This window comes from Panthera uncia, chromosome A2 (assembly GCF_023721935.1).
Source record: "Panthera uncia isolate 11264 chromosome A2, Puncia_PCG_1.0, whole genome shotgun sequence".
NCBI classification, from domain to species: Eukaryota; Metazoa; Chordata; class Mammalia; order Carnivora; family Felidae; genus Panthera; species Panthera uncia.
This window is the reverse complement of record NC_064816.1, coordinates 156,413,544-156,440,598: the sequence shown is the minus strand read 5'-3', so window position 1 is coordinate 156,440,598 and position 27,055 is coordinate 156,413,544. Positions and strand designations below refer to the sequence as shown.

Sequence of the window (27,055 nt, the reverse complement as noted above, 5' to 3'; positions counted from 1 at the left end):
CTACGGGTCATGATATTTTATTCTTTTTATAATTTGCTAGTTTGATAAACTTTTTTTTTTTTTAGAATTTTTGCTTCTATGTACACTTCTCTAGGTTAGCTTGTGATTTTCTCTCGTACTGTCCTCAAGTTTTGGTTTCAAGATTGTTAGTCTCATAAAAGGAGGCAAAAAGCGTGTTCTCTGGAATATTCTGTGTGGCAGTGGACTTGTTTGCACTCAGGTCAGCCAGGAGCCATCCGCCAGCCTACTTCTCATGGTGGGGGGCAGGCAGAACTAGATTCTTCTCTGTCTCCCCCCGCCCCCCGCCCTCGCCAGATCCCTGGAATCCCGGAGTTCAAAAAGTCCTCTCAGTTCCTTTTTGCCAGAGACCACATTTCTCCATGCAGTGGGCAAAGGAGACACACATGTGCTGAAGTGCACACAGATTTTTCACCAAAATCTGATCCTAGGTTTTTTGGGGAACAACTGCAGAAGGGTTTTGTGCTCGTGGGGCGGCGGACCTGTGGGATGAACACACAAATCAGGCAGTTTCTTATCATTCATTTTATTACTCATTTTCCACATTCTTAAAAAAAAAAAAAAAAAAAAAAAAAAAAAAGCTTGGGGCGCCTGGGTGGCTCAGTCGGTTGGGCGTCCGACTTCACCTCAGGTCATGATCTCGAGGCTCGTGAGTTCAAGCCCCGCGTCGGGCTCTGGGATGACGGCCCGGAGCCTGGAGCCTGTTTTGGATTCTGTCTCTCTCTGCACCCTCTCCCACTCACACACTGTCTCGTTCTCTCAAATATAAATAAAATTAAAAAGCCTTGAACTTCCTGTATGGCTGGATTGGATCTGGACCGCGGAGACTGGGCTGGCCCTGAGCGTCCTTGTCTGCGGCGCAGGTGAAGGCTGGAACGTGTCCCCCTGCGGTGGAGGGTGCGGGCATCGCCAGGGTGCAGTGCTCTTGCAGGATCCGCCAAGGACAGGCAGTGCAAATCCAAGGTCGTTCACGACCTCTGAGCTTGTCTGTTCCTTCGTGCCTGCTATGCAGGGTCTGTGTGACGGCTGACACTGGTAGAGTCCACAAAACAAAACCTTAAAATGCCGTACAGAGGTGGGTGCAGACCACCTCCACGGCTGCCGCCGAGAAAGGGGCCAGGGGACTGGAGGCCGGTGGGCAGGACAGAGGGAGGGCCGAGCAGGGGAGCACAGAACTCTCCTCCTCCTGACCGCACCCCCTGACCCTCTCCCCTCATCCCTGTCCTACCGTTTCCATTGGCTCTGAGCCGTGCCCCGCATTGCCCACCGCAGCCCGAAAAAGACTCATCTTCCTGAGGTCTTTGAGTGGAAAGCCTAGAACTTTTCCGTTCCGTGTTCTCTTACCAAGTATGGCTACATGTGAAGAGACTGCCTACTCCAAACATCCTATTTACATGATCTGACAGACGTTGGCTTCTGAGACGGTCACCTTGGGACTCATTCCCGTCCTGAAAACATTTAACGCTTCCCTGCCTCCCCGCCCGACCCCACCCCACCCCACCCCACCAGGGTGTCTGTCAGCCCCAGGCCCTCCCCCTTCGGTCCCACATCAGCAGCCTGCTGCGTCTGTAGGGGCAGCCAAGGGAACAGGCCAGGCCCTGTGTGTGTCCCCAGCGTGCTGTGTCCCTGATCAGGCACGAGGCATCGCTTGTGCCACCATCGAGGGCCTTGGTCCTGGCAGCAGAGCGAACCATGCCAGGCCATGCTTGGCGGCCCTTCCTGGGCATCAAGTATACACACACAGTTCCCGAAAATTCTTCACATCTAGTAAGGACTAAAGTGGGAACATAAGGCTAGGGCAAAATATCTGACCCTGGGGAAGGACAGGAGGCAGGTGACACGCAAGCCTCCCAGTATATAACCGAGTGCCACCTGAGGAGGTGGGCCCAGAGCAGGAGCTCTCTTCTTCCCAACACAAACTCGAGAAGACTAACTCAGTCCATCATACGTTATGGTTTGAAATGTGCCCCCAAATTGGTGTTGATGTCTTAACTCCCAATACCTAAGAACGTGACCTTATTTGGAGACGGGATTTTAAAGAGGTGATCCACAGTGAGGGCACTCGGGTGGTCTGGTCCTGCGCAAATGCCCCCTCACACGAAGGGGAAATCTGGAGATCTGTGCCCAGGGAGAAAGCCACGTGAACATGAAGATGACCACGGACAGGCCAGGAGAGAGCCCCGAGGCCGACCCTCCTTGCTGCCTCGGTGCCTCGGCCACACCCCGACCTTGGACTCTGTCCTCCACACTCTCAAGGGTAAACGTCTGTTGTTTGAGCTGCCTGGTGAACAGGAGCCACTCTTCAAAGGAGTAGTGTGCGAATTCCATTCTGCGGCTGACTTTCCCAGCCTTCTGGGAGATTGCCGACTTCTCTGGAAGCGTGGAGAGGCAGGAGCTGAGCCGACTGGGTACTCGTGCTGGTACCATAACCGATGGCAGGAGCCCAGGGCCTTTCCCTCAGCACCCCACTTCTCTAACATCAGACTCCACATGGGCAAATCCAGCTGAAACAGTGGGGCTTCTCTCCAAAGGAAACCGATGCCCTTATTTACCAGGAAAGCAAGAGCCAAGCCCCACTTCGTGCCGAGATCAGGAAGGGCAGGTGCCAGGAAGAGGGGCTCTCGTGGTCCCGCTGCAGCTGCTCAGCCGCCCCGGGCAGGCGCGCCTCCCACCTGCGTGCCACGACAGATCCAGCGGGAAGGACAAGACGGGGAAGCAACACCTGAATGAACCTGAGCCAAGGAGGCCAGGGGCGTGGCTGAGAAACGCACCCCAGACAGCGGCCTCCCTGAGCAAGCAGCATCCCGGAGTCGGAGGGCAGTGGGGTCAAGGGCCGAGCTCCCAGCCCCTTCACGGTCCAGAGGCGGGGAAGGCTGGGCTGGAGCAGGATGAGGGGGCGGGACGGCACCTGGGGGAAGTGGCCAGGGTCGAGCTGCCTTCGGCAGGGCTGAGCTGATGAAGGTGGCTAGGGGCCCCCCACCTCAGGGCCCTACACCCCCCACCCCACAGTTCCTCCCCGAGGGCCCTCTGGACCCCCACCATCAGGCTGCTGGGGTCCTTGGGCCGGCCCCGGGTCCCAGGAGGCAGGGCTGCCACACACAGCGGCTCGGCGTCCACACTGGCGGTAGGACAAGCCACCTGCGGGGGTCCGGCGGTAGGCACTGAGGAGCTGGGGGCACTCTGCAGACCCCCGGCGTGTCCGAGGGGGGCATGCGCGGTCACCACGGTGTGGCAGCTGCATGCTGAGGACAGGGGCTGCTGGGAAGGGCTGCAGTCGGGGCCAGAAGGTTCTGCCGTGGGGGCGTCTGGAGGCAGCTGAGGAACCGGGCGGAATCTTCTGCAGGAGAGGCCTGAGGCGTCACCAGCCCTGCAGCCTTCCACCTGGCCACGCAGGATCTTTGGTTTCGGCCTGGCGGGGCCCTTCTGTCTCCCGTAGGGCAGGTGTCTGTGAGCAGGGCCACTGGCCCAGCGAGGTCCCCGGGAGAGGGCCCACGGCCAGGAAGCCTGGCACTTTGGCCCAGGGCCCCGAGGGCGCCTCCCTAGCCGATCCACCTGCGTCCTCATAGTGGCTACTTCCTGAGACAGGCCCGCCAGGGCGGCGGCGAGCCGATCCAGCTTCTCCGAGAGGGCGGCACCGAGGCCGCGGAGTTCCTGCTGCAGAGAACTTCCGCAGGGGCACGGCTGTGGGGGCGTCTGCGGCAAAGCCGGAGGGATGGCGGCCACAGGGGGTGGCTCAGGCAGGCCTCTGGGAAGTGGCTTGCCCTGGGTCCTGGCTAAAACCAGAGCAGGGACAGAGAGTTCTCAGGCTGTCAGAACCTTTCTCTCCCCCCAGGGAGCCCCATCAGCTGCCCTATCTGGCATCCTCCCCATCCGCTAAGGCCTGGCTTTAGATGGGACAGAAGTGACTCAGGCTTGAGAATATCAATGCCAGTGCTCATGACATCAAAGGTAGCACATCTCCTGGCCGCTCCCCAAATTCACGTACCGGACAAACTACAGACTGGGTCTCCAGCTTCCTTAGGACAGCGGCCTTCCCACCTTCTAGGAAAAGGTTCTTTGTGCCCCATTTGAGAGCATGGCACCCCAGACCACCTAAACCTGCCCTAGCACATCAGTGGGCAGGGCCAAAAGAAACCTCAGCAGACAGCATGAGGCCAAGGCCATGGACGGCAGCTGGGAGAGGGGCCCAGGAGGACCAGACCAGCCTGGGGCGTGGACGCCTCTAGGGGCGTGGCCAGGGGACCGCGACAGTACCCGGTGCTGTCGGTCTCAGCACATGCACCCTGGCCTTCACCATCCCCATTCAGAAGTCAGAGTCATAGGACTTGAGATCTCAAATTACTTAAAAAAAAAAAAAAAAAAATCAGCTAATCCTTCATCCGAAGGCCCCTTGGAACTGGTCTCCACCCCAGGCAAACCTACTAAGAAAACCCCATTACCGCCCCAGACTGGTGGGGCAGACCTGCTTTCCTCCACTTATCTGCATCCCAGCCCAGCTCTGCCCCCTCGTTAGCAACTCCCGGCTCCAAACAGAGGCAGAAGTGACTTGTGGGCTGCCTGGTCAGGTTCCTCCGGAAGGATTTAAGCTGAGGGCTGCCAATGCACAGGCAGGCTTCTAACTTCTGTCCCAGAGAGAGGCCATGGGCCTGGCAACCTTAGGCCAGCTCGGTGCTCTTAAAACAGCTGTACCTCGGGGCGCCTGGGTGGCTCAGTCGGTTAAGCGGCTGACTTCGGCTCAGGTCATGATCTCGTGGTCTGTGAGTTCGAGCCCTGCGTTGGGCTCTGTGCTGACAGCTCAGAGCCTGGAGCCTGTTTCAGATTCTGTGTCTCCCTCTCTCTCTGCCCCTCCCTGTTCATGCTCTGTCTCTCTCTGTCTCAAAAATAAATAAATGTTAAAAAAAAAAAAAAAAAAAAAAACAGCTGCGCCTCCAGGGGCGCCTGGGTGGCTCAGTCAGTTAAGGTTAAGTGTCCGACTTTGGCTCAGGTCATGATCTCCCGGTTCGCGGGTTCAAGCCCCGCGTCAGGCTCTGTGCTGACAGCTCAGAACCCGGAGCCTGCTTCAGATTCTGTGTCTCCCTCTCTCTCTGCTCCTCCCCTGCTCACACTCTGTCTCGCTCTCAAAAATAAATAAACATTTAAAAAACAAAACAAAACCGCTGTGCCTCCAGAGGGGCAGAGCCCACGAGCCAGCAATGGAGCCCCAATCGAGTTGCTGGTGTGAGAGTCTTGGCGCATACCCTGCAGTGAGGACGCGCTCCAGGGCCTCCCTCACGTGCCTCTAACACGTACAGGGAGGAGCTTCCCCAAGGTCAGGTGTGATGCAGAACCACATCTCTTCGGATGCCCTTGGTCAGATCACTCTGCATTACTGGGCCTCAGTTTCCACGTCTGTCTGTAAAGTCTCTTCGAACTCCAAGCTTTGACTCTCGACATTATTTACTCTGGTCTCCTTGCCTCTAAAAAGTATCTGAGTGCTTTTATGAAAGAGCCAGCTATTTCTGTTAGAGAACACTGAAGTGAAATAAGCACCCTGGAGATCAAGGTGAGCCTCTTCCTACCTATGACCCAAAAAGCTTGGAAGGGTGCTGAGAGAGAGCGTTTCCCAAGCTCCTGGCCGGCCTGCCCCACGGGAAGGAGCTGAGCGGCAGGGAAGGCGGGTGGCCACTGCAGATGCGGACCCCCTGCCCACCCCTGCCTGCAGGACTCCTGATGCCTTGAGGGGACAGGGAAGCCACCAGTTCACCTGCAACACTTGGTCTTCCATTTGCAGGCCCCAGGCCCCTGGATTCTTCACTGACCCTGGGCTTCCAAGACAGGGGCCCATGGGGCGATCCAAGGGGCTGGCAGGGCCCCGGCCCGGGCCTTTTCTCCAGCTGAGGGGCAGGGCAGGGGTTCACAGCGGCCCCTGTAGAGAGAGCACAGAGCACCTGGGGTGTGGACATGTATCATTTTGCAGGAGCCGTTCTGGCACGTGGATATTTGGCCCTGGCCTAAAAGCCTAAAAGCCACTGAGCTTGCAACTTTCAAACAATGTTAAATGAGATGCAAGATGGACACACAAGGCCTGTCAGGGAGTCCGGCTCTGCTGAATGGCCTGCTGGGGCACGTGTGATGAGGGCAGACTGGATCAGTTCTGGAGTCTTCTGCAGCCAGGACCTGGCATCTCCAGCTCTACCACGAGGGGGAGGCCAGAGAGGGCAGATGGAGAGGGCGGTGACCGGCAAGCCCCCTTCCCCCTTCCCGCCCACTCCAGGAACACGCTGGGGACGCCTTGTGGGCCACAGGAAGCCAGCCCGTGCCCAGGCCCACACTGCTGTTCCCCACTAGGCCCACTGAGCAGTGGGGAATGCGGTACAGCCTGGCTGGGAGCCAAGGACCGTGTAGAGCCTCTGGGCCGAGTTGGGGGGGCGGGTAGAGCTCCCTTCCCCGACTGCTCACCCCACCCCTACCTCCTCCGCCACTGCTGCCCAGGGGGCCAGGCCGGCCCGGGATTTCCGAGTACACTTCTCTCCAGGGCAACTGGCACCTGCCTCCCGTCTTCTCTTCGGCTCTGCCTGCTGGGGGCAAACACCTGGTCGGGCTTGGACCGAGAGGCGAGGCCGCCCGCAATGGCACACAGCTTTTCCAGCCTTCTTGACGGCACAACCTCAAAGTCCTCCCAGGGGGGAAGAGTCTGACTGTTGACACTGTTTTTGTTTATTATCAAATTTCCCAGTGTACATGACGATCATCATCATATGCACACACACATATACGGACATGCAGCCCAAGTGCCTGACCCCTGACCTTAAGCGTCCAATCGCCAGGCCGTCCATTCAGAAAACATCCATCTCAGAGAAACACACTGCCCTCTGCACGACACGGCAACTGGCAATCCCGCCCGACCCACGAATGCCCGTCTTTCAGAGGGCCCAGGGTGACTTAGGTTTAGGTAACTGGCCACTTGAGTGTCCCTGCTCCTCCCTTCCTGTGCCCTAATTCCCGCTCCGATGCTTTAAATTCCCCAGTGAAGAGTGAACCGGACAAAGCCCGACGCCCCGCCCTTGAGCCGAATAAAGGCAGAGCCCCAGGTTGGCACACTGTTCTCCTTTCCCTACCTGCGGCCACACTGTGCGCCCCTCAGGCCTACAGTGCACCCTGCAGGGCCTGTAATAGATCCCGTCCCTCCAAGTTCCCTGATGGTTTTTGCTGACATGCATCCTATGACAGAAGAACCACAGGGGACAGGCCCGTTAGGTAAACATCTGTGGGGCTGGCTGCCTATGAGTCGGGGCTGGGTGGGCGCCTCAGGCTTCCTTGTTGAGAGCGGCACCGCGGGTAGGCTCGGACCAACACAGCAGTGTGTGTACATAGAGACGTTATCAGTGCATATACTGTGTATGTATTACACGTATGGAATGTATACGGACTAAGTTCACTGCCAGGCTTCCTAATTAAACACACTCGTGGAACAATCCTGGGCCCTGGGCCCTCCCTCCTCTCTCAGACGCAGCTCAGCTGACGGGGAACTCAAGCATGCCAAAAGTAGAGAACTTCCTGGTAAGAGTCAGGCAATATGGGGATCCAGGCCCCTCTCGGGAGACCCCAGGCTCACCTGCATGGAGGCCGTAGGGGGCCCCGGGCTCTGCTCTCCGTGGGCCTTCACCCAGGCTGCCGCCTGTAGGGGCGCCGCCGGGGCGTGGGGACAGGGGGCCAGGACCCCTGCAGCTCGGAAGGCGGTCCCTCTCTGGCAACACAACCAAAGCAGGGGTCAGGGCGGAGGCTGTGCCCGTGGGGCCTGGCTCCCTGGCCTCTCCTTGTCCCCCCCACAAGCTCACCCTGTGGAAGCAGCTGCCACAGCTCTTCTCCCTCCGAGCTGCTGAGGCTGGAGCTGGAGCCGGAGCCAGGGCTGGGGCTGAGGCCCGGGCTGGAGCCGGAGCCGGGGCCGGAGCCGGGGCCGGGGCCTGCCAAGCAGGCAAAGTGCAAGGGCCTCCCGGGCAAGATCCCCTTCAGGGAGTTCTCCAGGCAATGGAGTGGGGAGGGCTTCGTGGCTGCCCCTGGGCCATGACAACAAAAGAACACTCAGGAGGACCCTCTACCTTAGCGAACAGGCTAAGTCCCCCTCCAGCTCAGCTGACGGCCCCACACGAGCGCGGGTAGACGCTGAACAGCTCCCACTCCTGCTGGCAGGCGGACAGAAGCGAGGCTGAGCCTGGCCGGGCTGCTCCAGAAAGCCAGCGGGGAACCTTCCCGGAGTCTCACGTCCCTGGTTCCAGCCAGGCCTGCACCTACCTGCACCCCACTCAGGACCAGCGGTCCAGAGCAAAGACTCAGTTATGTCCCCAGGAACCTCACCCCCCACCCCAAGCCAGTTCTTTTCTGCTGGGAATATTTAGAAATACCACACTGAGCCAAACAAGTCAGACCCTGCCAGCCCACTCTGGCCGGGCTCAGAGGGAACACTGCTGTAAGTGCAAAGGAGCAGTGGCACCAGAGGAGGGAGACCCGCCCCCCTTGGCCCCAGGCAATCTCTGCAATAAAGGGAATGATCAGTCCTCTCCCAGAGAAACCCAACGGCTGCATAAAAACCATTCTCCTGCCTTCCTTTCAGCGACCCGGGTCACAGTCTTCTTTCGGCACACCTCGGATGCTCCAGCCAACAGCTGGAGGGAGGTGGGGGAAGGCCCACCTGCTCTAGCACGCAGCTTGTGGTGTGGAGCATGCGGCCGGGGCAATGGCGGGAGATGGAAGGAACAGAGGAGAGGGAAGGGGAAATCTAGTCCCTCATGGAGGATTTTATCTGGAGGGAAGGGCGGCCACTAAACACAGAGGGAGATGTCAGCTCACCATCTTGGAGCCACCGCCACGGTCCCGGCCTGGTGGCCCCGTGGTCTTTGAGTCCTCGCTGGTAACAGATGGGGACGCTGCTAGAGGTCAGCGCCTGTGGGCTGGTCAGCCGGAAGCTCCTGGTGGGTGTTTCCCCCTGGCTCTGTCCCAGGTGGACTGGCTCACAGGCCTCGCCCCTCAGTCCTGTTTCAATGAGAAGCCAAAGGGCCTGTCAGCCCCATGGGGCATTGAGACAAGGAAGTTACTGGACAGAGAATAGGTTCTGCCGCTGTTGGCTTCTCAGGCACACGAGCTCCAGGTGTGGGACACACACCAGGCCTCCAGATGCTCCCGGAAGCCGCCCAAACCTTCCAGGACCTCTTCATTCCCCAGACCCAGCCACCTGCACTCCTGAGGGCCCCATAGCTCAGCGAGTGTTCTGGACAGCTGAAGGCGGGCAGGGCCGGCACGGCCAGGATAGAAAGAGCAGGCCTGGACCCAGAGTAGTGCGTGGTGGGGCTGGGTATCCTGCCCGGACTGCGCCCACACTCAGATCCTGGCAGCGCTATTTGGCTTTCTGGCCTCACAGAAGCCCCTGCCAGGGCCATCCCCAGAGCATCTTGTCTCGGGGCTGGAAGTGGGCCTGCCGGCCGCGCAGGGACGCAGGGCGGGGGTTGGCAGTGTGGGAGTCGCCTTGCCCTGCTCTCAGACACTGGGGTGGCCATGCTTTACCTTCCTTATCTGCTGTCCAGTTCTTGGGCTCCGCTCTCTGTGGCCCCCTGTCCCCCGCTGAGGACCAGGACGAGGCTGACTGTGGCCTGGGTACAGGTATCTCTCTGAGACAGTTCTCCAGGCCCTGGAGTGGGGAGCTTCCCACTGGGCTTCCTGCGAAAACCCAACATTTGCAATCCTGGATGGTCAGAGCTCAGTCTCTGTGAACCCCAGGAGCCTGGCTATGCCCTTGTGTGCGGGGCAGCTGGGGTCCCGGGGAGGCGGCATGGAGCGCTGGACCGGTCGCGCCAGGCACCCGGTCCCAAACACATGTCAGTCCCGGCTCTGGGCCGGCCTGCTTGGGCTGGCCCTGGAAGAGGCCAAGCTGTCTGAGCCGGAAGATGAGCCACAGACACAGGCCAGGCTCCCTCACAACACCCTGCTCCACCCTGGCAAGGGAGGCCACCATGCTGCTTCGCCCACAGACAGCCGTGAGGACCGAACGCCATGAGGCCCCCTCCACTACACGGAGGAAAACGCGTGCCCTCGCCTCTGGACATGACGCAGCAGGTTGAGAAGGCCAACACCAGTGCAGTCACAACTTGGGAAAAAACCCAAATACATCGCGAATAACGCATTTCAGGTGCCAGAGCTGTGCAAACAGCAGGAAGTGGATGGGCCAAAAGTCCAGAAAAGGAAAGGCCCTTATCTACGGGAGCTGCCGCCATGGCCACGCTCTTTCCTGAAGGCGTCTGCAGACACTGGGCCAGGCCAGGCACAAAGAAAGAGAGGGTACCAGAGCTCTGGGCCGCCGTGTGGTGCTAGAACAGCAAAGTTCAACAACAGCAGCCCCGAATGCGGTTCTCCTGAGTTCCAGAGCCACAGAGGGAGCTGCAGAGCTGGGCTGAGAGCTTCCAAAAGGCAGCACGGCCTCTCCTGCAGTTTGGGTTTCTTAGAAAACAAGGTGCCCCGAGAGAGGCTGCCCAAACAAGCAACGCGCCAAGCCCTGTGACCGACACTGTCCGGTGGTTCAGAGGAACGGGGTGTGGCTAGTGTCCAAGAAACATGCAGAGAAAGTTCAGGAAGGTGCCAAAGGCAAACGGTAAAACAAAAAATGAGGTGGGGGAGCTGTGTAGAGCGGGCAACCACCTGTGTGAGGGAACAAGCAGCTTGGCCACGCACGGGACGCCCCGGAAGGGGAGAACTCACAGCAGTGGTGACCCGGGAGGGTGGGGGGCGGGGAGGCATCATCTCTCCTACACAACCTGTTTTAGCTTTTGAACGAAAACCCTGTGATTACCTATTAAAAACTAAAAGTTGGGGCGCCTGGGTGGCTCAGTCGGTTAAGCGTCCGGCTTCGGCTCAGGTCATGATCTCACAGTTTGTGAGTTCGAGCCCCGCGTCGGGCTCTGTGCTGACAGCTCGGAGCCTGGAGCCTGCTTCGGATTCTGTGTCTCCCTCTCTCTCTCTGCCCCTCCTCTACTTACACTCTGTCTCTCTCTCTCAAAACTAAATAAACATTTAAAAAATAAAATAAATAAATAAATATAAAATAAAATCAATAAAAAATAAAAACTAAATGTTAAAAAGAGAAGTTGGCTGCATTTGGGGAGGAAAAAGCCCCCACACCAGCAGCTGACCGTGGCAGGATGCAGAAATCCGGGCTGCCGTGGACACTGGAGCCCCCAGTGGTGATCTGCGGGCCCCAGCTAGCCTGGCCCAGAGTCCTGGGGCAGCTCTAGGCTTTCCACAGATAACACATGAGGTGAGCAAAGGGGGACTGAGCGCAGACAGGGCAGTGCTTGGACTATTCAAGTGGGTAAAAAGGTCAAGAGGGGACCCCACAGAATCCTGCAAGGTTCCAAAGAGGTGTGACAGCTCACAGTGGATGCCTCCCCGTGGGGGCACCTAGGACAGACACAGGTCACCACAGACACTCCTTAAGGTGGTTTTACATGAACCTGAACCTCTGAACTTTTTTTCCTAAGTCAGAGGTCAGTTTGATATCATAGGCATTTCTTTATGGCTGGGACAAGGGAGAATTTGACACTAAAGGAGACCCTTTTCTATTTTTGAAGAGACCTTAGACATCGTCCTGCCCCTTCTGAGCCTAGTGGTTAAAATGGATACTCCCCTCCCCCCCCCCTCAACCCCCCATCCCCCATTCTCCCCCTCCCACCCTGTAATAAGTCCTGGGTTTGCTCCTGCCTCAACATCCCCAGCTCTGCTCCAGACACTGGGTAGGGCGGCCAGACTTGGTCGGGTCAGACGATGTGGGCAGGGGAAGAGCCCACCCTTTCCCAGGACTGACGGCCGCAGGCCCGGCGGCTCACCTTTTCCAGGCTGACGCCCCTGGCTGCCCCCTGGGCTCTGGAAATCCAGGTCCCCATCGGTGCTGCTGGATGAGGAGAAGCTGGTAGGGGTGCTGTGGGGACCTGAGGGGAGGGCAGGGCTGCCTCTCACATAGCCCTGCAGACTCAGAGCCAGAAGAGGCCCCATAGCCACCTCTGCAGGAAACAGCACAGCTGACATCATGAGAAAGCCACTGGGCATGAGGTCCCCGGGGCCCTGGGTGGGCACCAGGAGACCTACCCCACAGGATCTCCCACAGGGGTTTCCCCGTAGGCTGGGGGCTCACGGCTCTGGTTAAAAAACCCGTGGGAACCCAACTGTTGGTCTCCTGGGACTAGAAGGTAAGCCAGAGCTCTCAGAGGAGGCAGTGTGCAGGAAGAGTTGAACTGGTTTCCCCCACATTCAGGAAGTGCTTGGGGGCAGGCATCAGTAAGGGAGCTAGAGAAGGGCATGCACCTCATGGCCCAGGATGAGGAGTGGGGGACCTAACGACGTCCTCAGTGTCCCCCTATGCCATGCGCAGGGACAAATGCCACCCTGTGACCAGGGCCCCGTCTACCTTCACTGTGTGATCTTCGGGGCTGCAGCTCGGGCCTCTGAGACCCGGGATCTCCCGGCTGAGGGCTCCGGAACCCAGAGGTGGCCGGCGGCTGGGGAGGTAACGACCCACTCAGGGGAATGCCCTTCAGACAGGCCTCCAGGGCTTCCAGGGGCGAGCTCGAGGCACTGCCGGCTGGGACAGGGGAGACGGCCCTATCACCATCTCGGGCACATTCCCCTGGCCCGGCCCCAGGCTGGCTGCCCCAACCTGCCTTCTGCAGGGGTGACAAGTCCTGCACCAGGCATGGGGGCCTGCCAGGCAGGACACCCTGCAGGGGACTTTGATTTGTTCTCTGTTCCTACACGGGAAGGACACAATCTGTACCCCAGGCCCAGGGGTGGGGTGGAGAGACCCGCTAGTACATAGGGGCCAGCTTCCTGGCAAGCAGGGAACCTCTGCAAAACGAAAGTCCTTACAATGGAAGGCTCCTTACAACGGAAGGCTCCGGGGCGGGCGCCCGGATTGAGAAGGATGTGGGTTAAGAGAGGGGAGTCACTGCCAGAGAAGCACGGCGTGGTCCCTCCCTCCTCCCCCGTGGCCTGGACCTGCTCCCTCTTCTGTGGGTGGGCAGAACCTTGTTGGTGGGGCTGAGAATCCCACTGGGGAGGACTCGAGCAGATGCCCCCAGGCCTCACCTTGAGCTACGGGGCCCCAGCTGGGCACCTGGACCGCTCTGGTGTCTCTACTGCTCCCCTGGCTGCTGGTGGCAGAGGGGCTGTGGGTCCATTTGCCGGGCTGACAGGACGCAGGCACTGGGGGGCTCTGGGCCCGGCTGTCCTCTGTCTTCACCACAGGGGGCACGCCGCCAGCTCCTGGACCAGGGCCGGGAGGAGGGGTCTGGGGGGGCCTGGGCCCTGTGGGAAGCCCACACGAGGCCTCTGTAGGGTTGGGACGGGGCTCCCAAGGCCCCTGGCCTCTACAGCAGTCTCTGGCTCCAAAGCGGTCACTGTTCACGGACTGACATGCGCCGACTCGCACTCCCATCTTGCCCCTGGCCCCTCTGGGGCGCCGCCTCCAGGGGGTTCTACTGAGGAAAGCCACATCAGCCTCCTCCGGCGGCACCGAATCAGGTCTTTACTCCAAGGCCAGCAAGCCCGTCTCAATTCGACTTTCCCAATAGTCTGAGAAGCTACTGAGTACCAGTGAGCTACAGTGAGTGGAAATGCTACCCCAGCCCACGCGAACACGAGGACAACGCCCAATTCGAAACTATGCCCCAAGTGTGTACGGGGAGCCAGAGCCGTGTCTTCTGTTCTCAGCCTCCTACCCCTCCCTATGCCCCCTTCCTCCCTTCTGGAACTTTCAGCCCTACTCTCACAGCCACGCTGGATGGTGATCACGGACCGATGAAGCGCCTCTGACATGCCGAGCCGACATGACAGGGATCGCCCCCAACATGCGTGACCCCCACCTACATGCAGAGGCCAGGGCCTGAGGGCCTGGCTGTGGAACCCTGCTCGGAGTGGGGAAAGGAAATGGACGGTGTCCTGGGGCCCTCCCTGCCTGGCCAGTGGCCTTTACCTCCAGAACACCTCCCGTAGGCCCCTGGATCCTCCTGCACGCCCGAGGGGCTGGGACGCCCGTGCGGGGTTTCGGGGATCTCCTTCAGACAGTTCAGCAGACCCTGGAGGGGACAGTCCCCGGAAGCTGCCTCTGCCTTCACTACAGGAAAAAGGAACATACTTTCACCCTGGGCCTGGTCATGACGCGCAGCCAAAAGCAGCCGATCTAGGTAAGCAGTTAAAAGGGTTCGGGGCCAGGAATCTAGAGATGTGGGTGTTCTCGCAGCTCATTCAGATTTGCACAGGCCGCTGTCAGCTTGGTGCTCGGTGCTCGGTTTAAAAACGCCTGCCTTCACGCCTCCCTGAACCGGACGGCTGGAGGGAGGGAAGATGCACGGGCACGGCATGGAGGCAGGGCACGCGGCGTCACCGCAGGTAGCAGCGGCAGGAAGCGAGCTGACAGGCTGCGACCTGCACGTGGCTCCCTGGGCCCCGAGCCGAGCTGGCATCTCCGGACCGAGCTTCTCACAAGCAAACACCAGTCCGTCACCGTACCGGGGCCTCACAACAGCCCCCGAAGGGGGGACAGTTAACCCCTTTTACAGATGGGGAAGCCGAGGCTCAAGGGCTTCAGGGGCCGGGCACAGTCTTCACAGCCACCAGGCGTCAGACGCCGGGCCGGTGCTCCCGCCCCCACCATGCCGCCCGATCCCCCAAGCCCCTCCAAACACGCACTTAGTGCCACGTGAAGTGACAGGCACGGCTCCTCCTCAGGGGTCCCGTATTAAGACGGGTGAAAAAACACACGAGGATCTAGGGCCGAGTCTGTTTTTGAGTTTCCGCCTACGAGCTGACCGAATGCCGTCCTCCCAAGAAAGCCGCCTGGACCAGAACGAGGACACTGAGGATACTGGAGCAGCCACGCTGGGAACGATCCTTTGGGAAGACATTGCTATTCGGAGAAAGAGCTACCGAAAGGCAATTTGGGGGCTTCAGAAACCTTGACCTGAGGAGACAGGTCCCCGGGGGACTCACCTCCCCAGGGCGGGCTCCCAGGCCCCAGCTCTGCTCTGGTTAGCCGAGAGGCGTCCCGGCCGGGGACAGGAGGCAGTGAGCGTGGGGACACCTCAGGGTGCTGGGGCCCAGGCACAAGGATCTCCTTCAGGCAGTTGATAAGGCCTTGCAAGGGGCTGCTCCCAGGAGAGATTCCCACGGCACCTACAAGACCGGCCAAGGTCAGTGCAGCCTGACGGTGGCCTTCAGAAGGTCTGTGTGAGCAGGGACAACATCTGCCGTGTAGTGTGGTCAGGGGGCTGAGATGAGAAAGCCGCCTGACACGTGTGTGAGCCAAACGTGTCTCCATTTCCCTTCCCCGCTCAGCTCCGGGGCAGACCCCACTCTCCGCAAAGCCAGCCTCTCACCTGTACCCACGGGCCCTCTCTCCTGTTTCCGGTGACCCTTCTTCCTGCTGGGGCTACAGGTGGGAGGGCTGGGCTCCCCACCTGGGGCTTCGGGGCCTTCCTTCTCTGTAGATCTTGGTTTGTCGGCAGTGTCTGTAACAGGAGAGACAGAAAGGTCTTTCTAGCCCTGGCTCCTGGTCCTGAGGAACCGACCCAGATTGGTCCCCACAGAACAGACCTCTCAGCACCTCAAATCCCTGGGGGGGCAGCCAAGTACTAGAAACTTGGATTTGCGGCAGGGCCAGCTCCTGCGGGCCTGTCCTAGGAGTCTGTCTCTGTTTCCTTCTGGTGTCATTGTAAGCACCGACAGGCTTTCCCTGAATAACCTGGAACCCCCCCATTCCAGCCTCTGACTTTGGCTCAGTAAGTCGCTCCAACAGCCTTAACACGCAGGACCCAATCTTGCCCTCCTGCTTCTCAAGTCTGAGCACATGGACCCCCAGGGCGAGTCTGCCAGACGACACCTAAAGTCACAGGCTAAATGGGGTCTGTTTTCCAAGGGTGTCAACTTTAGTCCCTCTTCATTTAAAATACTTTAAAAACCAGCTATTCTGACAAATGCAAAATTGGCAAGAATTTCCGAAAATACAATGAGACTCCAGAGGAATTCTAGTGGCTACCCTCACCCTCCTCTGCTCTCAGCAGGGGGAAGGTCTGAGACTCCGATCAGGGGCGCACAGGTGTCCCCTTGCCGATGGGCCTGCATGTTAGACACTGCCCTCAGCTGACTGCGCATGAGCACACAGAGCACAAGCGGGGCTGGGACAGAGGCTGCTCAGGGACCGAGCATCACACCTGTTCTTTGGTCTACAGACAGGGAACCTTGTCCCGTTCTCTGGGGAGCCTGCCCCCTTTAACAACAAGGGAAATTGAGTCCTAGAGACAACAGAGGGCACAGAGTCCAGTCTCCCTGACTCCAGGGTCCGAGCCCTGCCCCTGCTGGGTCACACTCACTGATGGGGAGGGGACTGCCCTGTCCCCCGGCTCCAGGAAGGCCGCTGGACGATGAGCTGCTACTAGACGTGGTGGCCAGGCTGGGCCAGCCAGTAGACGCGTCTGGAAGGCAGCTGAGCAGGCCTCGGAGAGGGCATGTCTCCACGGTCACAGCTGCTATTGGGAGGAAGGACAGGACGCTGGAAGCCAGAATTTAAGCCCAGCAATGGGTAAAAAGCCCCTGACACTGTCCCATCCGGGCCCTTCCTTGCCATGTTCCAGTACCAAGGCAGTATCCTCTGCATTGTCATTCCTGGGCTCTGAAATACAGATTCCCAGCCACGGTCTTGTTCCCATAAGATCCTCCCACCCCATTTTCCGTTTCATTTACCATCCACTGAGCAGGCTCAAAGGCCAGGACTGGTGGGGACAGACTTCGAGAGAAGGTGCAGTCTGAGCTGACAGCACCGGTGAGCAGGGGGAGGGAGCAAGAGTCTGGGGAGGTGGGAAGAGCACGGGCTGGGGGCACCGAGCCCAGTCTGCGTGGCTTCCTCTTCCTCATCTACAGAACAGGGACTGGCCTCAGCTGCCACACAGGGCACGACGCGACAGGGCCATGAGGTGTGGCTGAAGCCACGTAGAAACCACCATGAGAAGAGTCGGGAGCCACTGTCTCACCAACCACCCATGCCTTCCAGGGGGCGGACGTGCTCCCGGGGCTCGTGAGCCGGGGACTCCGCCTAGGGTCTGGCAGGAACTGGGCAGGCACACAGCTTGCAGCCTGAACTTCATCTTGTGGAATGCAGCGGCCGCTGTCCGACTTACCCTCGGGGCTGGCCCGCTCCCCGTCCAGGCCGGCTCCCCCGCTCTCGCTCTCGGGGTTGACCTCCCCAAACAGGAACTCTGGAATCTCCTTCACCAGCTGCACCAGGGCCGTGAGGTGCAGGCTGTGCGGGGGCGCTCCTCCTGCCAGAAAGGCCGCAGTGAACCCCCACACCCTCTGTCAGCTCCGCACTCACGCTTCTGTGCACGACATCAAACCACGTCTCATGTCACTCTCCTACCACGTGAGTAGCACGTGGAGTGACTTCTGTCCCAGAAGTAAAAGGATCTGCCCGGGCACAGCCAGGACTCGGGGCTGGGGACTCGAGGTACCGTCGCTCAGCACCTGGTACTTCTCGGAGGGGAGCGCCAAGGAGGGCTGCCTCCCCTGCCCCTCCCGGCAGCCAGGCCCTCTGCCCTTCCTGGCACCTGTAACCTCCCAGCCTCACCCAGGCTGGGCCCGTGGGCCGTGTCAACCATGTGAGGTCTGCAGATGTCAGCCCTGTGGCAGCACCCTCGGGAGCTGCAGGCTGGCTCTGCGTGGTTGGTGGTGGGAAGGGGGCTTCAGTAGGTCTCCAAGGGTGACCCTAGGTTTCTTCCTAGCCCTGTGTACAATGGGCAACTGTGTGCCAGGTTCCCAGCCCAGGGGGGGCAAAAGGTAAAAAGTCGCAGAGGGCTTTGGGCGTAGAGTGTGGCAAGGGCTGAGGTCATAGTGGTGCCTGAGGAGTAGAGCCAGGGGCTGAGGACCACCCAGTGAAAGCGACAAGAGTGAGTCCCCCTGGGCCCAGGGGGCCAGAACACCCGACGAGGCCTGACCCTCATCTGCCAGGATTACTCACCCAGGGGGCCTTCTCCCTGGGGAGGCTCCTGCCCCTCACCAGCGTAGCTCCTGTCTTCCATGGTTCCAGCAGGCTCCGAAGGAGACAGGAAGGCAGAGAGGGGGAGCAGCTCAGCTGTCCCTGGGAAAGAAAAGAGGGAGGGACAGCCCCCTGGGAATGGAAGCTGGCCTCCACCCAACTACACGCAATCACACAGCTGCTTACGTGAGTGTTCGGTGTGACCACCCAACCCCAAGAACCGCAGGGCCGTCGGGTGCTCAGAGACCAGCCTGCTCCGCTCCGGAGCACCCGCCAGATCTCACCCAGAAACAATGGCAAAGAAGATCAGCGAGGCCCCCAGCGAGGCCCGAGGCTCCCGGAACACCACTTCCAACTGTGTCCATTTAGTAGGTAAGACTAAGGCCCGCCGGGCCCAGAGCGACTCAGGACGTGGTGCTGGCCCGCTGGGCGAGCGGGCTCCTTACCCAGGGACAGCAGCGTCTCGTAGTTCTCCCGCATCACGTCCTGGTACAGCGCCCTCTGCCCCTCCCCCAGCAGCTGCCACTCGTCCTCTGAGAAGCGCACCGCCAGGTCCTGGAAGGCCACGGACACCTGTGGGCACAACCTCAGGGGAGCTGGTGGTTCCCGCCTGGCGACACCAGGGGTACACCAGGAAGTGGGGAGCAAGGAGGGTTGGCGGGGGGCTGGCACGTGGGGGCAGGTGAGGGGGTGACGGGAATCTGCTCAAGAGACAGTGATGGGGTTTGGACTGTGTGCACAAAGAGGGGGGCTGCAGCCCTGACCCCGGGCCCCTGTGAATGCGGCCCTATTTGGAAACAGGGTCCCTGGCGATGTGGCTAAGGTGAGGTCATACTAAGGTAGGGTGGGCCCTTAACCCAGGATGACCAACGTCCTCATAAAAAGGAGACACGGTCACACAGGGAGAAGGCCAGGTGACAACGGAGGCAGAGACTGAAGTGACGCAGCCCCAAGCCAAGGAAGGCCTGGAACCACCGGAAGCCAGGAGAGAGGAGGAGGATCCTCCCCTAGAGCCTTCAGAGGGGGGCATGGCCTTGCCCACAACCTGGTTTGAGTCCTGTCGCCTCCAGCACAGTGAGAGAATTCACTTGCTGGGTAAGCTGGTTTGTAATCCTTTGTTACAGGTTCCCAGAGGAGCTGGAACAATCCGTGGCCCTCAGCCTGGGCCTCAGAAAAGGTCAACTCCAGGCTGGGAAGTCCAGCCAGCCCTGAATTCACCATGTTAGAGAACCCCTGGAGGCAACAAGCAAGCTTCACCTTGGGTGTGCAAGGACCTGGGATCCTATCGCTACGGCATATAAAAAAGTTGACACATAAAACAGATAGTAAGGACGACAATGAACGAGACACTCCACGCTTTTTAGTGGGGAGGACCCACCAGTCAGGAATCAAGCAAGCAAAATGTTTACATTGCTCCTCCCTGTCCCACCCCAAGGAAGAGGGGGAAAGAGAAAACCTCAAACAGCTCACAAGTCTAGAGAAGGCAGACCCTCCCACAGACAGATGGCTGGGTGCCTGTGAATGAAGAAAACCAGCGGCCGACACACCTGTGCTGTATTCGTAGCCCCTGAACTTCAGACCCCAAATCTTACGGCCACAGTTCTGTAGACCCTCTGGCCCGGCCAGGTAGGACTCTGGTTTCCAGCTGTTTTGCCAGAATCCAGGCCTGTGCTGGGCTGAGCCTGCCCTCACTTTCCTGGTCTCACCTGACCTTCAGGGCCCCAGCCAGCCACGGTGATTGCCATGGCCATGACCCATAGCATTCACCACCAAGCCCATGCAGCTCGTGGGCACTACACTCTAGCAGGAGATGATGCCACCCAAGCCCTTCTCAGCCACCGTCCAGGGCTCTCTGCTCCCACCTCCACACTCCCCCACTCTATCCCCCTCCCTGACCTTTCACTCTTTGGCCCTCTAGGCTTGGAGCCTGGTACACCGTTATCCGTTGTGCAGAGAAGGGCTCTGAAGAAACCTGGGACCACCCTTGGAGAGCATCCCCTGCTTTGTAAGATAAAAGAAACATTTTGTCCTGACTTCTTTAAAAATAATCATTAAGTGGGCCTTAAGATGGCTGTGAAACCCCAGATGACCAGCATCTGATAGGTATGAATTTTAAATTACAGCAAAAATTCACTTTGTGCAAATTAAGCAAACAGAACGTAAATTGTGGGAAGGGTCCTTCTGGTGTAGAAATAGATGCTCAACTATTTGTAAGAAAAAAATTAGTGAATAAAATGAAAACACTTCCTAATCAAGCAAATAATCTACTGCCTTGTTTCATCATCTCAAGTCAGCGACTTTAAAACCATCACTGCTACCAACTCTCAGCATTGTCACCCATGGCATCTGCTTCCCACTCTACCCGTCACCCTTTGACAGTGGGTACCACATGGTCACAACCACTGCCCTCCGCTCCTCTGCTGAAGTGGTCGGGACCCCATCCACACACACACGAGGCTTGAGGCAGCCTCCCCACTGACCACCTACCTGTCTTTGGTCAGTGGATGTCTTTGGATGGAGGTTCCCATCCTCCCTCTACAGCCCACTAGGCCAGCCAGGAGTCTCTCTGGAACTAATCTCCACCTCTCTGGCCCACGTATGCTCACTCCCTTCCAGGAACACGCTCAGACATCCTCAAAAACATCTTTCAGAGAGCCACCCCCATTTCTTCCTGGCTTTTGGACATATACAATGTAGTCAATGGTAGGGTCTGTGCATAACCACTAGCAGAGCAGGCCTGAGGCCACCCTGCTTACAGGCTGGGCCTGGCCAGTGTTAGGGAACTTGGATTTCAGGAGGGTGGTTCACTGGGCCCAGACTGTTTGCACAGTGTGGTTCATGCTGATCGTTTACTTTCATTCCGGAACTCTGGGATTTTGGTCCATGTCAGGTGGAAGTGACTATGTGACCAGCCCCCAGTGAAAACCCTGGGCACGGAGTCTCTAGTGCGCCTTCCTGGTAGACAATATTTCTTTTCTTTTCTTCTTCTTCTTTTTTTTTTTTTTAAAGTAGGCTCCATGCCCAACATGGGGCTTGAACTCACGGCTCTGAGATTAAAAGTTGCATGCTCTACCCACTGAGTCCCCAGCCAGGGAGCGCAGGACGCTCCCTTCCTTCCCAGAGCCCACAGCCCACTGCCTTGCTACACTCTCTCGTCCCTCTGCTCCTCCCGGCTACATCCTCTTCCTTCTCTCCCTCCTAGGCAAGGGGAACCCCAGGGCTGATGGCGCAGGGAGACACCTCGGTCAGAAAGTTCTCATCTGCACAGTAGACCCAGAGCCTCAGACTTGCCCTAACACGCCTGGTGTCAGAATGGTCACAAACACGGTCTTACTGACTGAACACACGTTTTTGCTTACACACTTTGATGACTACGTTTAAATGTATACAGTGATTATGTGCGTGTCCTTTAAAAGTAACACTGAAAAGGGGACGTGTGTCCTTTAAAAGTAACACTGAAAAGGGGAACCTTGATGGCTCAGTTGGTTGCATGTCTGACTCCTGATTTTGGCTCAGGTCATGATCTTACGGTTCGTGAGATCAAGCCCCACGTCAGGCTCTGCACTGACAGCGTGGAGCCTGCTTGGGATTCTCTCTCTCTGCCCCTCCCCTGCTCATGCTCTCTCTCTTTCTCTCTCAAAATAAATAAACAATAAAAACATTTTTAAAAATTTAAAAGTAACACTGAAAAAACTTCTTTTAAAATGCTTGCAAAGACTACCATCTAATATGCTAAGGATACAACTACATAGGGCTCGGGGGAGTTTCCAACATTAAAAAAGAGGATCCCAGACCCAACAAGGTCGGAACCCCCTGTTAATTGCCCCATTCGCTCACTGCTACAGCTGAGGAAAGATGGGGAGGGGGCAGGGAAGGGCCATCAGGTCACAGTTATTTTGCTTTTATGCTAGCCATACACATTTTTATTAAACTCTCACTCTGGCCAATATACCAGAGCAAAATAAGACATCCCCAGAACTTGGAAGCTAGTCAAACCAAGCCCGATGGGAGAGATTAGCCACCTGGAGAAGGCGGCCGAGCCGCGGGGCAGATGTGAGTAGTTTGGGTGCGCTGAACACCATCAGGCTTCACGCCTGCAGGCTTTCACGCCCAACTGTAGGACTGGGACCTCTGAGCTGACACTCGGGTGCCCTTTCTGCTGGGCTTAGTTGTCGCTATAAGCAATAATATTAGTAAACCTTAAGAAAACAAGCATCAAATGGCTCTAATTTTTAAAAAATTATTATTACCCAATAAAGTTTGCTGTGACGGATCCTCAGTACAAATAAAGGCTCCTGTGGCCACTGCTAAATGGCAGAAGAGTCCAAATGGCATTGCTCTGGCTGGAGCGGGGAATGTGGGAGCAAGGACTCAGGACAGCCAAAGGACAGTTCTCCTGGGGAGTTAGTTTATCCCAAGAGGTAGGCAGACGAGTTCTCTGTTTAACTAACTGAGTGAAAAATACTCTGTATCCTCAACTTCTCCCATCAGAAGCTTTTTATAACATGATGACTGAAAAAACAAAAGGGCTTTTGGGTTCAAATGATTTACTTCAGTTTGCTTATAATTAGGGCTGATTTCCCTGCCTCATTCTTGATTTACTGAATCAGGAGTCAGCCCAGAAATCTACATTTTCACACATTCCGTTATCCTGACACATTCTCAGCTTAGAATCAGCGGGCAGGGGAGCACTATAGTCCAGTCACAGGCTGGAGTCCTGCCCAGCCTTGCTGGAAATGAAAAGTATACGGGAGAACAGACCTCTGCAAACAGGCTCGGCCCCCCTTCTTCCTAGGAGCCAGCTCTCAAGTGGAGTGCATTTGTGAGCTAAAAATCACAGGTAACAGCTGTAGACCTTTTAGGAGCAGGGATCATGAAATGCCGATTTCCACCCCAAACAGGATGGCTCTTCAATTTCCACTTGAATGCCTTCAGTAATGGGTGGCTCACCACATTTCCAGCAGCTGGTCCTATCGCTGGCCCAATCTGGCAGTTCGGAAGTTCTGGACGCACAGACAAGGTACAGCACAGGAGTTGGGGCTGGACCCCAGGAGCCAGGCTGCCAGAATTCCACTCCCTGCTTTGCTTCATATTAGCTATGGCATCTTGCCAAGCTACTTAACCCACTTGGGCCTCGGTGAACTCATTTATAAAATCGGCCTACAGCCTAGGGATGTTGTGAAGACTAAATGAATGAATACAGGCAGTGCCTGGACCAAATGCTGGGACACAGTTAAGTGTTATGATTAGTATTGCAGCAGCCAAATCTGTCAGCCTGACGTCCAGTTACACAGAATGAACTCGTCCACACACACACTACTCCTGACCTCGAGTGCCTCTTTATCTCCTGGCTAAATACACCCAGCTCTTTTAGACATCTAGAAGGGATGGTTTCCAGGTCTTGCACCATCTCAGCCTCAAGACAAATTCTTCAGGACAAAGTTCTTATAAAATGGAAATGGGAACTGACTGTGGCCAGAGTAGGTGGTTCAATCAATGGCCTCCCTCTGCCCAGAAAAAGCGGAGGCACAGTGAGGAGCGTGTGTGTAAGGGATGCAAACACGTAAGGCACAAATGCTTGCCTCAGGAGACGGAAACACGCTGTTGGCTTGCAGTCTGGACCCACTGTCCCCTGCGAGCCCTACCTCACCTCCTCTGTGACGCTCAGGCCTCCCTCCCTCAGCCGACAGGAGAAGAGTTTTCTGGATTGACCCAGGATTATTGTAACTGTGCAGTCTCCTGGCTCACTGCCGCCATGCTGGTCCTCCTAAAACATTCCTTCTGCCCTGCCACTAGCCCAGCATGAAAACCACAGCTTCTGTGCCCATAGGACCAGTCCATCGTTCCACAGTCCTTCCTGGCCTAGACCCCTTCTCCCAGAGTGCCTCAGGCTTGGGTTCCCAGATCAGACTCTGCACCCTGCTGCTCCCCACTTATGGGCTGTGCTCACACATCCCTAGGTATTTGGGAGACACATTGGACAGGAAGACAGGAGGTCTTTCCCATAACTATCCATCTGACGGTAATCTCCTGCTCCCCAAAGCCACTCTAGCCACCTCCTCTATGAAGCTACAGGGTGTGAGGACCCTGGAACTTCAGATCTGAAAAACTGGTGGTCTAAACCTCTCTAAAAACTGGTTCCAGATCTTCCTGGAACATCAGATCTGAAAAACTGGTGGTCTAAACCTCTCATTTTGTAGAAAAGGAAACTGCAGCATGAGGAGGGCCTAGCACAGGCCCAGGGGACATAATCTGAGCAAGGGTGCCCTTGGGCTGCTTAACTGCACAGCCAGAGCTTCAGGCAAGGCTGCCTCTGCTCCCGCAACTTCCACTTTTCCTGCCTTCTCCCAGGAGCTTGTGGGCCATTAATGACTGGAGGTTCTGGTACAGTGTGGGCTATGCCTGGCCACAGATGGCCCCAGCCACCATCTCAATCCCCGCCCACCTCCAAACCATGGAGTCTACAATTGGTTGACGCTGGCCCAACCTCACGGGCCACCAGAATTACAGAACTGGCTCCTGTCGCTCACCCAGGGGAACGTGCGACAATTCCCCATTAGGTATCATCCCGTATTCCTGGCACCTTCCCAGCCCCGCACGCAACTCGCTCCAACTGCCCAGGCTATGACAGACGGGGCTCTTCCTCCAGCTCTCGAATCTACACACCTTACCTGGTGGATAAAACCTGGGGCCTTGTTTCACGCCCCCTCCCCCAAGGGTCCAGGAGCCTACCAAATAAACGCATCAGATTTACTCATTCCTGAGGCCTTCGTGCCCACAGCTGCCAGGATAACTAGCAATTAAAAGAGGCCACGCCGAGGGAGGGCGATGCGTAACCCAAAGGAACGAGTTTCCAAAGGTGGAGACATGCTCCACGTACAGGGTACTGGGGGCCGAGGACTGGGGAGGGGTTGGGGTCGTCCGAGGGGCTAGACTTCTCGCCAGGAAATCCTGCCCCGCAGGCCCGTCTGGCCGAACACAGCCAGACCCCAAAGTTGGCGGGTCCCGGGGTCTTCGCCCCGCCCTACCACCGGACCGCACCACGCCGCGCGGAGCTGACCGGCCGAGTTGTCCGTCGGTCCTTCCGTCCTCCTGGGTTCGCCTTACCTGGCGCGCCATTCCGGGACTCGACCTCCGCTCTCAGCTTCCGGCGCGGCCCGCGGCGCCCCCTCCCCGCCCGCAGACTGTGCCGCGACCCTCGGCGACAGCGGCGACCGAGGCCAACGCGGATGGAGGCGGGGCTGGTGGTCTCGGGCAGTGGGCGAGAGGCGACGCTGGGGACGCCCCGGCCGCCCGGCGCCCCCCACTCCCAGAGACGTGGCCCCACTTCCGCCCGGAGACCCCCGGCTTCGGCGGCCCGCTGGGCGCAGGCGCGAACTACCCTTCCCAGAGGGCGCCGCGGCACCCGCAGCGCGACAGAGTCGGGGGCGGCCTCCTTGAAGTCCCCTCCCCACCTGCTCGGCTCACTACCCCGGGAGGCTGCAGGGAGGGACTCCGCGCCGGGATCCGCCTGGTGGCCAGCCTCCGGGTGTGTCCGCACGCGGGAACGCATTCATCCATCATCCATCCGTCATCCACTCTTACATCCAACATTTACTGAGCGCATCCTCCGTGCCAGGTGGGGATGCTCTGTTGAAAAGGGACCCGCCTCTCCCAGAGGTCACATCCCGTAAACCGACCGTTTCCGAGGCCACGGGGAGGTGTGGGGGGGGAAGCGGACGCAGGGGTGAAGAGGAGTCTGCAGGCCGGACGGCGCGGGCTGCGCGGTCGGGGGTGAGTCGGAGTGGCAGCCGGACCCCCGCGCATCCTCAGATCTGCCACCCCGCTCCCTCGCTCGCGGTAGCATTGAGCCGGGCCAGTGTGACCAATTGCTGGCCTATTTGGTTGACTTAGGTGACCCCAGAAGTTTCTGGAACGTAGGCGGTCCTCAAATAAATGTGTGATGAGTGAATGAAGCATGGGCCCCACCATTCTGGTCAGGACGTGGTGGGCTGGGGGCAGGGGGAGGATCCCTGCTGAGCACAAGGAGCCTCATTCCGACCCTGGGGGACCACCCCCTGTTAAAACAGCTCAGAGAAGGTGGGCATGTGGAGCTAAACCGGCTCTGGGAGACAGAGGCACGGGTCCAGCCAAGCGGAGAGGCCCACAGCCCCGGGGAACCGGCTTCCCCCGCTCCCATCCCCCACAGGCTCTTCCTCTGGAATATTTGGGGAAAGAGAATTTCTGGCCCAGCAGTCCCAGTGCTGGTCCCTGAAGCAGCTCTGGCCTGCCATAGGTCTCCGCTGGCCTTGCTGCTGGTCACCTCCAGGAACTCTGGGGTACAGTGTTGACATCCTTGGCCTGGCCTCTCAAGGAAAGGCCTCGAGGGGAGACCACTCTCAGTCACTGCCCAGCTTCATACCCAGAGCCAAGCCTGGCCTTCCTACCTAAAGAATTGGCAACCCCAATTCAGACCGGTGAGTGTGTGCGTGTGTAATCCGCTGTGGGAGTGTTTGAAGATATCACAACGGTTTCACTGCATGGAAAAGGAAAGCTTCAAGTTCAGCATCTGATCTCGGGATCCCTAAAGGTCGTAGCCCCTTGTGGTAAGCCCCTTGCCTGTGCTGTGTGCCCAGTATTCGTGCTGAGGTAGGTTTCCTCCCAGTAGCCAGGGTGTCCCTTCTCCCAGTGCCTCCCCTCGCCCCACCCTCAGTCTCTAAAATCCCTCAACTTAGAAAAAAGTAATTTCTCCACCCAAGACACACCTTTACTATAGCATGTACAGAGTCTTGGCATCTCTTTGACTCAACCGCCCCCTACCCGACCAGGCTGAGACCCCCCTTTGTAGACTGGGTCAGCAGTCGCTAAGATTTGCCAGCCTCCAGTCTGCTCAATGACCAGTTTGCGGAAGCTCAATCTGCTGAGTGGCCAGCTCTCCCAGTGCTTGAGGAACCTCCTTCCTATCTCTTTTAGTTGTACCTCTGACCTTGTTCCTACATCCAGCCCTGCCTCTGT

General features: G+C 58.1%; 1 protein-coding gene and 1 long non-coding RNA gene across 3 annotated transcripts; one reads left to right on the top strand and one right to left on the bottom strand.

Moving 5' to 3' along the window:
• Nucleotides 1–25,438, bottom strand: KRBA1 (KRAB-A domain containing 1). Of its 2 annotated transcripts, none has more exons than XM_049642072.1 (17): nt 25,169–25,438; nt 18,508–18,634; nt 18,044–18,163; nt 17,208–17,348; nt 16,404–16,559; nt 15,411–15,542; nt 15,025–15,207; nt 14,009–14,149; nt 13,123–13,341; nt 12,446–12,619; nt 11,868–12,041; nt 9,556–9,708; nt 8,845–9,027; nt 7,836–8,054; nt 7,613–7,744; nt 5,762–5,923; nt 1–3,791 (listed from the first exon to the last, which is right to left on the bottom strand). In XM_049642072.1, exons 1-17 carry the CDS (start codon nt 25,178–25,180, stop codon nt 2,869–2,871), a joined length of 3,351 nt encoding a protein of 1,116 aa, XP_049498029.1. In that variant the 5' UTR covers nt 25,181–25,438; the 3' UTR covers nt 1–2,868. The 2 variants fall into 2 exon arrangements, with proteins under 2 accessions (XP_049498029.1, XP_049498030.1); XM_049642073.1 differs by having other exon boundaries at nt 16,404–16,556.
• Nucleotides 19,611–20,094, top strand: LOC125930287 (uncharacterized). The gene is made up of 2 exons (XR_007460126.1): nt 19,611–19,687; nt 19,980–20,094. It is a non-coding gene; the product is annotated as an uncharacterized LOC125930287 (long non-coding RNA).
• Nucleotides 25,439–27,055: the final 1,617 nt, after the last annotated feature.